This window comes from Stigmatopora nigra, chromosome 9 (assembly GCF_051989575.1).
Source record: "Stigmatopora nigra isolate UIUO_SnigA chromosome 9, RoL_Snig_1.1, whole genome shotgun sequence".
In the NCBI taxonomy this organism is placed as follows: Eukaryota; Metazoa; Chordata; class Actinopteri; order Syngnathiformes; family Syngnathidae; genus Stigmatopora; species Stigmatopora nigra.
This window is the reverse complement of record NC_135516.1, coordinates 5,550,326-5,565,791: the sequence shown is the minus strand read 5'-3', so window position 1 is coordinate 5,565,791 and position 15,466 is coordinate 5,550,326. Positions and strand designations below refer to the sequence as shown.

Below are 15,466 nucleotides of genomic sequence, written 5' to 3'. Positions count from 1 at the left end.
CTAAAGCACTCACTCAAGTTACAAATTGACATAAAACACCTTATTTGGTAGTCATTTCTCACTTCTTGACTTCACTGAACTTGTGAGTTTTTATTCAAATTTCCTGGTTGAATCTCTATGTACAGATACATGTAAAACAACCGCTAAAAATGCCATTACAATTTTGGAAAAAAATTATAGCCACAACAATGATAAATGAAAGACTGCTTATGGGCCCAGGTGGAGATCAATGGGATAATTGTATTTCCATAGCGCAGAAGAACAACAAGGTCATAGTAGCCCACTCACCATCTCGTCTGTTGAGTTTGGCGAAGACGGGAGCGTGACTAGCAGACAGCTGGGAGGAGCTTCTGAAGGCCGATGGCGGCAGGTTGGACACCAGAACGCTGTCGCATGCGTCTGTAGATGCAAAACAATACAATGCCAGTTATTACTTTCTCGTAATGTGTGGGGAAAATTCCCAAACTTTCCAGGTATATTCACTGTTCGACATGCCAAACGCTGCCATTTAATCTTGTATCGTTCCCAATACTTTTAATCACATTCTCTGCAGGTGCCTCAATACTTTAGCTACTCAACCAAACACTGGCTTCCATTGACAATGATAGAAGTCAAATTTTTTTAGACTTCTTGACTGCAGAGCAGGCAATTCAGCATAGTGTTCCAATAGATATTAACAATTACTTGACATTACTTTTGTCAGAAATACACAATAGATTTGTCAACATATTTTCTTATCCATCAAAACATGCATTTGGTTCATTTCTTCTTATTTTGAATGTCAAAAACAAAGCCAATAATGAGTGGGTGCCCAACTCTGATCCTCAAGGGCCCCTGTCCAATCTGTTTTCCATATCACCCTTGTTTTATTTTTGATGAATTTTTTGTACTATAAGTCACAAATGAGTGTAAGTTGCATTTTTGAAAGGCAGTGTTTTAGTTTATCAGAAACCAAGAACAAACAATAAACATTAACGTTAAATTATACATTAAAAATGTTGACAACAACTCATTTATTCTGTTGACTACTTATTTATTTATTATTATTCATTGATTATTCATCTGTTAGTTTGTTAGTTTGTTGTCGTTATTTGTTCACATCCCTATTTATTTATGTTGATAACTATATATGTGATTATTATTTATTTATTGTTTATTTATTATTAATTTTCTTATTTATTGAATATTTATAGTTTGTTGTTGTTTTTTGTGCACTTTGTGGTGAAGCCTTAAATCTCTTTACACTTGTATAATGACAATAAATCCATTCAATTCAATTCAATAATTAGGAAAGAATTATGAAATAGGCACCTGTTGTATTGAGGCTTGTTTTTTTCAGAAAACTCGCATAAAAACATAATGGTCTTGCCATAATTGGTGGTTCGAGTGGAAAAATCCCAGTCCGAGCCAAACTAGTAAAGAATTGTGATTTATAGTCCGGAAAATACGAGTACTTTCTCCCTTTATCTCCCTGATGTTAGTCCCTCCACTCATCGAGAACATGAGCTGCTGCACTTTCTGCAAGTAATGCTCTTTCTAATGTCAATTGAAGTGGCTACAAAATACAGAGACTCTAAATAGACCTCAGGAATACGTGGGCTGACAGACATCAATAGTTTTGTTTTGATTGTTTTCAATCTGTGGTTGCTTGGAAGAAGACTGCCGTATTTAGAAATGCATTGGGGGTACTTATCTTTAGTATTGGGAAGTGAATGTCGAGGACTGTCCACTTGTGCCAATAGCTGAGCCGAGTCAATGCGCAAACACCCTCACTCATCAGACACATTCCCTCACGCAACAAGAGAGGTGCATTCTATTGAACTAATTGGCTAACAGCTTGTGCCAATGAAACTTCTGGGTTCTGTAATGATGTTTCAGTGGGAGACGGAAAAAAACATTTTGGACCGTGACTAAAAGCACATTTTTAGTCACATTTCAGATTAACATTTTGGGCCTCCAAGTTTTTGGTGCAGGGCTTGTGCAAATACATTTCTCCAACCTACACGTACTAATTATTCATTCATTTTCTGAACGACTTGTTCTCACAAGGGTCGCGAGGGGTGATGGAGCTTATCCAAGCTGATTTTGGGCACAATGCATGCAAACTTCACATAGGAGGAAGCGATCTGGGTTCGAACCCAGGACCCCAGAACTGTAAGGCCGTACATTAACTCATCTGCCGGGCCACTCCCCTATACTTAGTATTTTTCTTTTTTTTATAAATAGACTGCGGGCAGCATGGAATGTGATTGTGGGCACAAATAGTTGTCTGTTTCTATGTGTGACCTATCACTGACTGGCGACCAGTCTCGGGTGTAGTCTGCCTTATGCCTTTTACCAAAATAAGCAGTGTTTAAAAAATAAATGATGAATAAATATGCCAATCAATCTCATTTCAACTCCAACAACATAATTTGCATTTTCTCCAAGTGTCTTAACGCTTTGGTCCAGATTTAAAATTGGCTTTGTTATCCACTTTAACCAGCATTTTTATTTTTACTGGCTCTAATGTTTAGTGCTTCAGTCTAAAATCTGTTTTTCACAATACTTTCAGTGGTCCGTTTGAAGCTTTACATTCATTTGCACATTTTTGTCACTTTTTCCCTTGCCCCTTTGAAAGTGAACTGTGTCCACAGTCCAGGTCCACAGAGGAACGACTTGTGAAGAGGAGAAAGATGAATAACAGGAGTACCAAAAAAAAGATGTCCTTGGTGTGCCGTGAAAAATTGAAGGAAGTCATACTATGTAAAATTCAGAGAGAAAAATTTAAATGAATATAATGAGATTCAATTTTAACTATTACAAGGTTAAAATCAAAATATGATGAATGTTAAATTATAGATTATACTATTACAAGATTGAAATTGTCAAAGTTATTTTATTGCTTCTTCTTCTCTAAAGTGAACCAATAGTTGGGTTTCTAGGGCATTAACTTTTTAGCGATGTACAATGTGTGAGGACAACATGTTTTTGCGTAATATGTAATATAAGATTTAAGTAATAATTGGAGACAAGTCATAAAAATTGATCTGGGTCAACTATTGGTGACATTGGGTCAGTGTGAAAATTTTGATTTTGGAATAATTTTGCAGGTTTATGTGATTCCAGCTGATAAAACTTTGATGAGAATGACTAAACTTGCTAATATAGGCGACATACTTTTAAATTAAAAGATATTTAGATGGTGGTATCCCTTGAGATTTTTTCAATGCAAAAACTGTGCCGCCGCTCAAAAACACTGTTGTAGAGGAACTAGCTGGGGAAACTTATTTCTTTTGCTCATCTTTAGTATTCAGGACATGTTCACTATAACACTACCAAGAAAAAAATTCCATCAAGTTTTTTTTTCAAGATTTTGCAGAAAATGTACAGTGGCCGTAGGGGGTTTGATCAGGTTAGAAGTTCACCTTGAAGCTAATGTTGGGTTCTAAGCTAATTTCAACGCTTAATGTTGAGGTTTCAAGCCAAAATAGGTTTTCAAATTTAGGACACAAGCCCTTGGTCCATTTTTTTTTTTTTTTTATCACGGTGTTGAGTACGGTGTATTTTAGATAATAAGGTACCCATTAGAGTTTCTAACCTTGAATAAAGTTTCAAATGTTAATGTAATGTAATAAATGTTGGGATGTAAAGGCAAGTCAAAAGAAACAGTGTCTCATCTCCAACAACACCAGAGAAGAATGGCAGCTTACCACCAGCACAGCCATGACCTTTAAGAAATATATTCAAAATGAATACATTTAGATTTTATCATCTAATAATAATAACAAATGCATTTTTAAAGGTCACCTTTTTAATTGTATGTACTCGAAATGAATGATGAAAGAATTAATCTTAGTTCTGCACCAATTGTTGCTATTGAACACATTATTCACTGCAAAGGCCAAATGAGGAAAAAAAAGTTACCCAATCCTTTTGCTGTTGTACCAGAAATGAAGTTCTATATCATTTTTAAATGTGAAATTTCACCTTGAAATGTATTGCTGACACAAAACATAAAAATGAGAGGTCAGTCTCACATTTAAACATAACAAATTCATGTTTTAAATAAATATTAATTGATTTTTAAAAAACTAAATATATATATATATATATATATATATATATATATATATATATATATATATATATATATATATATATATATATATATATATATATATATATATATATATATATATATATATATATATATATATATATATATATATATATATATATATATATATATATAACGTTTACATGGTGTACAATGTGTAATGTGAGTGTACTATATTTATATTTATATGTATATATATGAAAGTGGAAGGATTTTAAGTTGGCCCTGCAACCCTTGATTTTGCTCAAGGTGGTCATTTGCCAAAAATAGAATTTAGAACAACCCTGCTGTGAAAAGGTGCACACAAAAAACTACTGAATTTGCAGCCATTTTCACTTGGGAAAGCTAGAAAAACCATGCAGTAACAGTGCAAACTATATTTGCTTTTGTCTCATGCAACATAATTTCTTTGTCAACCATTTTAGTTTTGTGCTCATGTGCAATATTTACTCATATCCCATACAGGTCCTGGGGGGCCCAAACTTCCCCTACCTGTAATCTAGTGACACCCTGCTTGTGTCATATTCCCACATATCAATCTGTCATATTGCAACAACCCCTTCCCATAATGTTGTGACTACTTTGCTTGTGTCATATTATCTCAAATTGTCATGTTTAGCAGTTGGCTGCTGCAAAGTTGAACCCAGGATGCAGGGAAAAGGGCGGCGAGTTTAGCTGATGCAAAAACTTAGATTCATTTAATAACAAAAGTTAAATATCCAAAAAAACAATGCATGACTTACTGGGGCGAGACATACAAGGTAAAGATAGTAGTACATACTCCCACACTGGAAACACCAAACATTCTCATTTTTATATGCAAAAAGGCTCATCAAATTAACACAAAGCAGCTGGCTATGAGAGGAGGGGAAACACCCACATACAAGGAGGACACGCCTCCAAGAAAATTCCAATATAACATGACACACATCAATCTGTCATATTCCAACAGATGAGGGTCAAATTTATGTCTTTTTTTTTGGAAAATAACCATATTTTCTTGTTGGCCTTAAATGAAAAGAAAATGCAAATTTGAGTGAGGAAAAAAAAATCCAGATTTCAGCATGTCCACCCCAAAATTCAAATTTAATCTGCTCATGGTTTGCAGTTTCTACAGGCACAATTAAACCAAATACCCCCAAGCAACCCATCTAGGTGGGTGAGAGGGAGCGAGAACCTAGAGCTCATTGTCCACTTTTCCTTTTTTGAATAACAAAGAGTCCGCAGAGTCCAGAATGGAGGAAAGGACCCTGAATACAGATGAGCTCCATCTATCAGCTCCAACAAACACACACACACACCCACACACGAGAGGTCTCGCACTTTGGAGCCCTTTTACGCTTAAAAAAAAAAAAAAAGACCCACAGTGCTTTGCTGTTTTTTTGGGGGGGTTCATTCCGATCACGTCGGAATGTTGTTTTGGTGATGGCATTCGGGCAGAAAACATCAATCCGTAACATACAGCTCAGTACTTGCTTAAAGTAAATATCAAAGTAATTATACAAAAATGAAGAATGTCTTAGCATTAGAAGGATATTAAGTGTTTTTAATGTAAAAGTTGTTTTAAAAGAATAATGTTCTGATATTTTTTCTAATGCAAATGTCAAATGCACATGTAGTTGAAAAATGGGGCTTTTATTAGAAGGATGTATTTGTGTGTGTTTTTTTTTAACAATTTGTTATTTTAAGAGAAAAAGGTTCAATATTTCATGAAAATGCAAGAGCAAAAATAAGAGGGAAAAGTCATACATTTTTGAGACCTTTTCCAAAGATTATGATGTTCTGAGAGTAAAAAGGAGTTTAAAAATTTAATGATGAAACATTTTTTTAATTGAAAAAATAATATTTTGATAACGTCAATGTATTAGAATTATAGTACATACTAATTAGGTTTAATTTTTGGTTAAAAAAAGCTGGAATTGGGTGAAAATAATGTTGCAACAAAACAAATAAATAATGTATTTCTGTAAACATGGAGATTATTTTTCTAAGATCATGACTCAGGCAAAATCTTTATTTTCAGAAAATGTGATTAATAAAAAATGACGTTTTGAGACCAATGAAATATTTACAAGATAAAGTCACATCATAAGAGTGAAACCCCACCATTGAAACATTAAATATAACTAATTAAAAATAAAACTTTCATTCATATTTCATGCCACATATATCCTCAAAGGGAGCGCAGAATTAGTGGCCAGCCAATCGCAGGGTACATTGAAACAAACATAAATTAACGTACCCAATCAGACCTATAGACATTATAGAGCATTTATTCAGGTATTTTTGGGATGTGGGAGGAAACCAGAGTACCTGAGGAAAACCCACGCAGGCCCAGGGAAAAACATAATGTATACTCCACGCAAAAAGTCCACAGCCCGTGCTTGAACCCTCAACCGTCGAACTATGAGGTTGATGTGCTAATCACTCACACTACCATCCCACCTAAAAAGAAATGTTAAATACATATGTTTTTTTTAAGTCAAAATCAAAGGGAAATAGTTCAAATATATTAAAAATGTAATGTTAAGAGAATTAAACAGCTACTATTTTACATGAAAAAGCTGCAATCTCCAAAGACTGATTTTGTCTTTTTGGGAGGGATCAAATGTAACATTTTAAAAAGTAAAACTTTAATGAAAAAAAAATCTTAATCTGGTCACAATCAAGTGAATTACCGGCAATGGTTGTAAATTTCTGTACCCATTGAAGTGTCCTCAGAGTCAGAAGAGTTCATGTATCACAGACGGTGCATGAAACAACTGCTATCGCCTTTAGTACTAATCTAGCTCTTAGTGCCGGGTAGTTCCTCACATAATTTACATTCGGGGAGTGTGGATAGAACAAGCTGATTAAGACTCTTGCATTATTCAACAGGAGCCGTTTGAGTGTGTGCGTGTGGCCGAGAAGTTAATTGATTAATTGAAATGCAGAGGCGCTAACAAACAGCCCGAAGGTAAAGACAAGGGACCAGAGTGCTCGCCTCCTCATTCCTTTAAGTCACTTGCTGCCAGTAGCAGAGGTAGATGCCCAATTTATTTGGAATGGGAAGTCTGGCAGTGACCAATCAGTGATAGCTCTCCCAGTTAAATGAAGTTCTTGACAAGAATGTTGTCTTTGGAACACCACCGTTAGACTCTTAACCAACTATGTTTATGAAAAGGATGTTACGTTTGACTACTCACTTCAACTAGTTACTCCCTTTAATAAACAAACTGCAAGTACTTAAGTACATACTTTAAAGCACATGTGTCGAAGTGGCGGCTCGCAAATAATGAGTGCTGACTTTCAGTTTTAGGATCAAATTAACTTCTACACAACCGGTGCGACAAAACATTTTTTTTCACTTAATGAAACAAGACTTCTTCCACTGCAATGGACATGATAATTTTATTTTGTTTTCTTTAGTTTCTAACAAAAAATAACCTCAATAAGCTATTTGTTGCAACTAATTACCGTCTAAATGTCCCCGCTTTACTATAATAAAATTCAAGAAGCTACTTAACATTTAACCTCCTTCAAATAGTTTGGCATCATTTTGTATTGCACAGTGCAACAAATTTACATAACTTTGTCCTTAATAACATATTAAAAAATCTATTAAAAAGCAACATTATCTAAAGTCATAGACTGAGCTCCTTACTTTGCATTATGTCCTTTGTTATAAATTTAATCTAGTATAAGGATTGATTGTGTCATGCATTCCTCAAGTGAACATCATTACAAGTGATTGGTTGCTGCATTATTTTTCTATTAGTAACCCATTTTTCCCCATTAGTATTCCTTTTGGTGCATTTTCCAAGGAAATTCATCCCGCGCCTTCTCCAGTCACGCGTTGCACATCTTTCAAAACCATCTTAATGAGGAAAAACAACACCTTTTATTTTGTTTTATGCAGACAATCATTTTCATGCTAATATGCAGATAAGATAATACGTGAGTCCTCTCACTACAGAATAAATTTCCACAAAAAAGACAACGATTAACCTTTCACAAAAGCTTTGCCCTCTTAGATACTCATTCTGTGTATGCCAGGCTTTGTGACTCCTACGGTAAAATATATGGAGAGAAAACATAACGCAACGTGGGGTGGGCAAACAATTCCACAAAGGGCGTGGGTGCAGGTTTTCATTCCAACCCAGAAAGAGGACACCTTTTTTTACACCAAACTGGTGTACAATCAGTGGATTGCAGTCAGATGCTTCTTCTTTTCTGCAGAAATCTCATCAGTTAAAGTGTCTTTGCTGGATCGGTTGCAACAAAAACCTGCACCCACAGCAGCCCTTGAGGACCGGTTTGCCAACCCCTGACCCAGACTGTCAAGCTGTCATACAGTGACATTATACCGAATCTTGAATTTATTGCATTCAAAAAGTGCACCACCGACTGATTCACTACGTACCCTTTGGGAGAAATTTTAGACTTTTAAGTGTGCCCTATGTGGGTAAATATGTGCTGCGTTGCATTTGTACAGGGTATAACAGCTTAAAAAGGGGAATTGCAATCATTAATAAGGGGAGCACTTGGCCGAAGTTGACAGATATATATTTTGGAGGTTCGCTGCTTTGCTTTCTGAGGATTCGGTAAAATTGTATCGCAGTTGGCGGTCAGGTAATACTTACAGTACCCATGGTTAATGTTTTTCCATTGTAATAGCCTGTTTTTGGTGTTTTTGATTGAAAAATTATTTGAGATATGAGTAAATTGACATATGAGCTCGATCCCGGAACGCATTAAGCTCGTATCTCAAGTTATTACTGTATAAGGTATGAAATGCCTTGGATTTTTATTCCTTGAATGATTCTAGGCCTCAGCATACTTTTAAGGAGTAATGTTGGTTTGTCTATTACTGAATGTCAACCGCATTCTAAATTGCCCTTAGGTATGAGTGTGAGTTAGAATGCTTGTCCATCTCCTTTGCCCTGCAATTGACAATTCAGGGTCTCCCCAGCTTAGCTGGGATAGGCTCCAGCAACCTGCCCCCGCGAATCATTTCCGTGCTGAAATTTTGAGAGGCTATGCAACATCAACCTTCTCAAAAGTAGAATTGATCTGTGGGAGAAAATGAAATATTGATATTACAACACCAATCCTAGTAACCCGAAAGGCCAGTAAAATGCTTTGGATCTAGATGAAGGACAAACAGAAGGGAAGAAGGCCAATTAAGGAATTTACATGTTATTTTGCTAACAGAAACACAGATCGTTATTGAATATAAAACTACAGGGCTATCTACTGATTTGACCTTGCATCTAATGCAAACTTCCTCTTCATATGGTTCAAGACAATGAATCTAGTAAGCAGATGGTGACTCACACAGACACACATATCCCAACACCCACATACACAACAGTAAGTCAGCAATTGATAAAAAAGGGAAAAATAATAGAAGCTGTCACTCAGGTTTTGAGGAAGAACGGTGAGAATGGCACCAGGCAATAAAACACTGTAGATAAAAGTATTGGCATAACCACCCCCAAATCCCCACACAAAAAGCCAAATATTGGTTATTTTACCTAAAAACTGGATGTTGTTTATTTGCTGTCCAACATCATTTCAACGTTTGAAGTGTAAATGTTGCATGAATAATGAAATGACACCGAGCAGAAAATACCATATGAGCTACTAGAACTTAAAAATGAGTATAGTCATTGGAATTTTCCAACTTTGCCAACTTTTAAAGTAACCCAATGATAACATGTTGTACTCTGCTTGGCAGAATTCAAAGGCCCCATTGTTGCAGTGTCGGCCAATGAAAAAGGTTTGACAAAAAGAAAAGGCCCAAAAGGTGTTTTTTCCCCATGAAAACATGATGAATAGCCGCCGGCAAAGTCCCAGAGGTCATTCCTCTTATCTGGATCACGTCCTGGTCCGTAGCAAACGTCTCCAACGCCATCCCTGGCTCGATAATAAAAATCCTAGCCTTCCCTGACTGAATAGTAAATCCGCATTCATCCCTCTCGACCTTGACTTCAGCCTTTCATGGCCACACTTATTTCCATAAGTGACTCTGAAGAGGAAATATGAGCACAAAGCAAACAGGCTCTGGTGCCACAATGTTGTTTTGTTCAGCTGAAGGACGCTTGATGATGAGCTGCGATGTTTAATGGAGGGAAGCTAATGTTCCCCTCAAGCTTCCTCGACTTAAACAAGCAACTCCTTTAAGAGGAACTTGACTTTCTGCCTCAAGTGTGCTGGTAATTACTCTGGAGTGCAGGGAGAAAAAATAGCCTGGAGACACTGTCATCCTTCCGTTGTCCCAAAAGAGGTGCTAACGCTAACATTAGTGCCTTTGAAGCGATGGTGCCATTGGACATGGAAGACTCAAGCAAACAGTCAAATTCACGCTTTAAGAGCTTACTTATATGCTGCATAATGTTGGCTTGGTATTACTTTCTGGACTTCCAAGTTAAACCCTTCAGGACAGTGTCGTATACTCAAAATATATCCTCTCCAGCCTATAATCCTTTCGACATTACTGACACTAATCATGAATTGTGTTTTTATTATCACATAGATGCTTTTTACACACTTGTCTCGAGACCCATAATTTCTTCCCTGTTAAGACCTAGCTGTCCAAGAAGGTCTAATATATTTCAATTCAAGCTTGAAAGATCCCGCCTGTATTCGCAAGGCCTAAGTGCTAAATCAAGTTAATTAACAGACTAGCTGGCTGTAGAAAATTCTTTATTAGATTAGATCAGATCAGATTAGTAGTTTATTTCATACCGTATTCGGGAAATTTCTTGGTTGCAGTAGCAAGACAGTAGCAAGCACAGACACAGAAGACATTGTAGACCTAGGTAAAAAAAACTGGAGCCACAAGGGTGGGGACCTTCTGCAGACTGAGATTGAGATTACCGCACAGTCACTCAGTAGTTTGGAGGTTTTAGAGATCATCTTTCTTGCCTAGATCCTCCTAAATTGTCCTATCACCGAATCAGCAGCAGTAGACGGTGGAAATTCCTTTTTGACTGAAACCCACAAACTAATATTCAAATTAACACCCACTTTTGCCTATTGGAAAATAATTTAGAAATGGGAGTTAGATTATCAGAGGTTGTCTTTTATTTTGCAAATAAAGAACCTTGCTCTTAGAACTGACCTGAAGCTTCAGTGTGTTTTCGAGTCTTTCAAAAGAAATCCTCCAGAACACAAAACGAGTACTTGGTGTTGTGAATACGAGGTTGAAAATGAACAAACGCCAATACCAGTCAAACTCATTCAGGGTATACATTTTGATTAGACCCACCAATAAGTCGCAATACTCCATCTCGGTTTTTAATCGGAAGTTGTTTGGTTTTACGGGCATCAACTTTTGGCGACGTCAACATATTTCTATCGTAATATTAAGAGTTTGAAATAATCTTGGGAGAAAAAGTCATAAAATCTCAAATACATTACTTATTTTTATATCATTTGAACAGAAAGTTGTTGTTGTCGGTCCAAGGACTTCAACTAACAACTAACACTTTGAGGTTAGTGTGAAAATTTCGATTTTGAAATCGTTTTTTTGTGTTTTTCTGATTAATGTTGATACAATTTTGAGAAGAGTGACTTTAAACTGTTAATATAGGTAACAGGATTTAAAATTTTAAGATTTTCAGATGGTGGTATGCCTTGAGAAAAATGTGACGTGCCTCAAAAACAGTTGGGAAAGACTTTAATCACTTCAACAATAAATTATAGTAACAATTTGGAACATCAACACTTTTAAAAAATCAGCCCCCAAATGCCAGCTTGCCTAGGCAACCTAATTTTTTTGTCGATCCATAAAACAAAGTCTCAAGAAGTCAAGCTTGAAAAGACACAGGAGTTCTGCCAGGTTGGTTCAGTCCGCCACAAACATTAAACAGGAGCTGGGATTCATCAGCTTGTGCCCAGCGGCCCACCAATTGACTTCTCCCCACTTTCTGGTGAGTCACCTCCCACCGTATTGCTTTGTTGTACAGAGCGCAAGTCGATCAAAATGAAAGAAGCGTCACCTTTTTTTATTTGCTCGTATAGGTCCCACTTTTCATTTGACATAAGTAGCCTCCAGCAAATAACACTCCCATCGTTAGTTTGACGCCTTCCCATCTGGGCCGGTGATTACTTTGACTTTGACTTCAATAGCTTTTAACCTCTACAGCAGGCGGCAGTCATTCGCCGTCACTCGTCACTTCAGGCAGCCATGAAACGCTGTAAATGTCCGGATTCATCCACCAATATCCCAACTGGAAATAAGGAGGAGGGGGAATTCCGGAGAAAAGCAGCGAGTAGGCGAGCTTGTGACCGTCGCCATGCAAATGAGAGCAGCGTGCGGTGCCATTATCTGTCATTAGGCTGGGATTAAAGTCATTTGCTCTTGTCGGGCCAATCTGTCAGCAGCTTGGTGAGATGATAAAATGCAGAAAGGGAGATCATACGTGATGGTGATGATGATGATAAGGCAGGAGAGGGAATGTGTGTGCATGCTTTTGTGTCATTTCAAAAGCACATACACACAAGTGATGCTGAAGTGGTACTCACATATGTATATTGATCACGTCATACTTCTTTCACAACTTTTACATATTAACTATTCAAGTCACAATGCAATGACATTCTTGAAGGAATTTGCTCAGATTTCCCAGGAGGAAGAATTGATTATCCATTATTGGCCTATCCGATAATGGAATCGGTTCCCTGGAGAAACTATAAATGGCTTCAGTGTTTTTCTTTTTTTCAATTCTTTGTAAACATCCACCTGCTTTTATCCAAATATTCGATTACTTCACTCACAGGCTATCCATTATGTCTCTTTCGCCATTAATGCCACTGGAACATGAGAATTCATTGTCATCCCAATACTGGACTCAACTTTCAGCTGAAAGTATTGATACTCTGTTACAAGAATTGATTCCCTTGTTGTTGCCATTTTAAAATGAGCATTCGTAGCTGCTTCCTTACTTTTCATCATAAAGCCTCAGGTCACAATTTTGTGCATTAGCTTCCCGCCTCCACATGAGGTTATTTTTGTAGTTCAAAGACTGACATTTATCATAATCTCCCTCCAATCTGATGTATTCTATACCGATGTTTTTTTTTATCATACATGGAACAGGTTATGCAACAATAACAGCCAAGACAGACATATATCATGCTATACATCTGCTGTCTTAAAACCAAATACATATGCCATAAATTTTTGGCCACAGCTACTCAATCAATTTATCAATCATTTCCAGTTTTTCCTAATTTTTGGATTAAACAATACAATCCCTGCCATTCCAATTCTGAAATCATTTTACAGGTGAAAACACTGACAGTACTTTAAACCAACCTTGGAGGTAATGGAATTCATCATGAGTCCTGCCTCAATGAAAATCAAAGAAATTATTTCATTTTACTTTAGCTGTCATTTTGGGTCATATTAACCATTTTCTGCCATGATGAATTTTCCTTGAAATTATGTACCGTATTTTCGTGACTATAAGGCACACTTAAAAGTCTTAAATTTTCTCCAAAATAGACAGTGCGCCTAATAATCCAGTGCGCTTTATAATCCAGTGCGCCTTATATATGGAAAAGACAGGAAAAACAAAAACGAAAAACCACCACTGTCGGATATAAAAAAACACAAACGCCTGAACTGAAACAATACTGTTAAATATGCAGATGCCATCCTAGTTTACAAAATCTTCCATCATATAGCTCCTCCCCCACTGCAATATTTTATAAAAAAAATCCCAAAACATCAACAATGGCTGGCTCTAGAGGTGACTGTGTAGTGAGTGCTTCATACCTGGAAGTCAATAGCAATCACTGTATTTTCACGACTATAAGGCGCACTTAAAAGTCTTAAATTTTCCCCAAAATAGACAGTGCGCCTTATAATACAGTGTGCTTTATATATGGAAAAAATGTCATTCATTGAGGGTGCGCCTTATAATGCGGTGCGCCTTATAGTCGTTAAAATACGTTAAATCAAGCTTTTAACCAGCAACATGAAATTTGAAAGTCTTCCCGCAATGAATGTTGAAAGAGATCAAGGACAAAAAGACATAAGAATTTCGCCATCCTGGGAGAAAACTTCTCAACAAAACTTCTGTTTACTTCCAGTTTCGGTTATCAAAATCTGTTGCCCCATAAATATTGATACCAGCCATCCCTTGCAGCAATTCCTTTCGATATGTCAAAAAAATATTGCAATATCAGCTGTCCCCATACATAACACAGCTTGTTAAAAAGTGTCACACAGTGTTATCAGCACAGAACCAGACAACAAATCCCAACTTTTTGCTACATTTTATTTTAGAAAATATACATTTCCTGCTGTCTTTGTTGCCCCCTAGTGGCCAAGAAGGCTATACATACCCTCAAAAAAACAGCCTTTCTGTGTTTTGTGTTCCTCCACATCACGCACACAGAAATGATGAAGAAGATGAAACAGATGGAGAAGAAGGCTGACGACACATTTTTACATCCAGGAAGAAGATTAAGAGACATCTAAAGTGGCCCCGGGGGGAGACGAATAAAGAGGAAAAAAAGAACAAATGACGTTCTATATACCTTCAACTTTTTCGTACCTTCTGACCCTCTTAAAGATGACTCACTGCATTTATGATCGGCTCAATGTGGAAGGGTAATGATATTATTTCTATTTTTCTACATATAGGCTCCTATTTGCACTTAGAACATGCAGGAATTGAGCAGGTCCAACATTTTTATGCCAACTTTCCCGTATTGTCTTCCAGTTGAACACACTTTCCTGCTTATTTGCACACCCTAAAGCGAAGGAGCCCAAGTTTGCATGTCGAACCGAAGTGGGACCAGACCGAGACCCTCAACTGGTGCACGCCGGCTGAGAGACCTCAACGACCGGCCACGCTCGCTGCGTTTTCTCCCTCCTCGCTCAGGAGGACATGCAAATATATAAATATTTTAATTTATAAAAGGTGGGAAAAGTGCCAAGATAAAAGGTGCAAGTATGCTCACCTTGTGCGAGAATCCCAAAAGAAAGGAACGAGAGTCCTAAAGCAAAAATCCACACGCGTGTGCTTGGAGATGCGCTCATGGTGATGATGAAAAGGGGAGGATGAAGAGGGTGCTTCGATCCGGCTCTTTTTAGTCTTCTCTTCTGGTGGTGCAAGTGTGCACTGAAGGAGGATGATGTGAGAGAGGCTTGAGAGAGTGGGGCGGTGGGGAGGGTGAGAGGGGTAGAAGAAAATAGGGAGAGGGAGAGAGGGAGAGAGTTGGGTGAGATTGAGAGTGAGGAGTTGGGAGAGAGCGGGTGAAGGGAGGGAGTCGTAAAGCGAGGATGTAAATGAAGGGGAGAGAAGATAGAGGCAAAGAAAGGGAAGGATGTGGAAGGTGTGTGGGTTGAGTGAGTGAGCGAGTGAGCGA

General features: G+C 37.3%; 1 protein-coding gene across 2 annotated transcripts in view; it reads right to left on the bottom strand.

Moving 5' to 3' along the window:
• LOC144201775 (contactin-associated protein-like 4) overlaps window positions 1-15,220 on the bottom strand; it is a 57,361-nt gene extending 42,141 nt beyond the window's left edge. Inside the window, exons 1-2 of one of the 2 annotated variants that reach the window (XM_077724539.1) lie at window positions 15,059-15,220; window positions 289-399 (exon numbers count right to left, since the gene is read on the bottom strand). In XM_077724539.1, the coding sequence (XP_077580665.1) occupies window positions 289-399; window positions 15,059-15,137 (190 nt within the window). In that variant the 5' untranslated portion in view covers window positions 15,138-15,220. Of the gene's footprint in view, window positions 1-288; window positions 400-4,842; window positions 4,881-15,058 lie in introns of those variants that run through there. The other variant, XM_077724538.1, reaches the window with a different exon arrangement.
• Window positions 15,221-15,466: the final 246 nt, after the last annotated feature.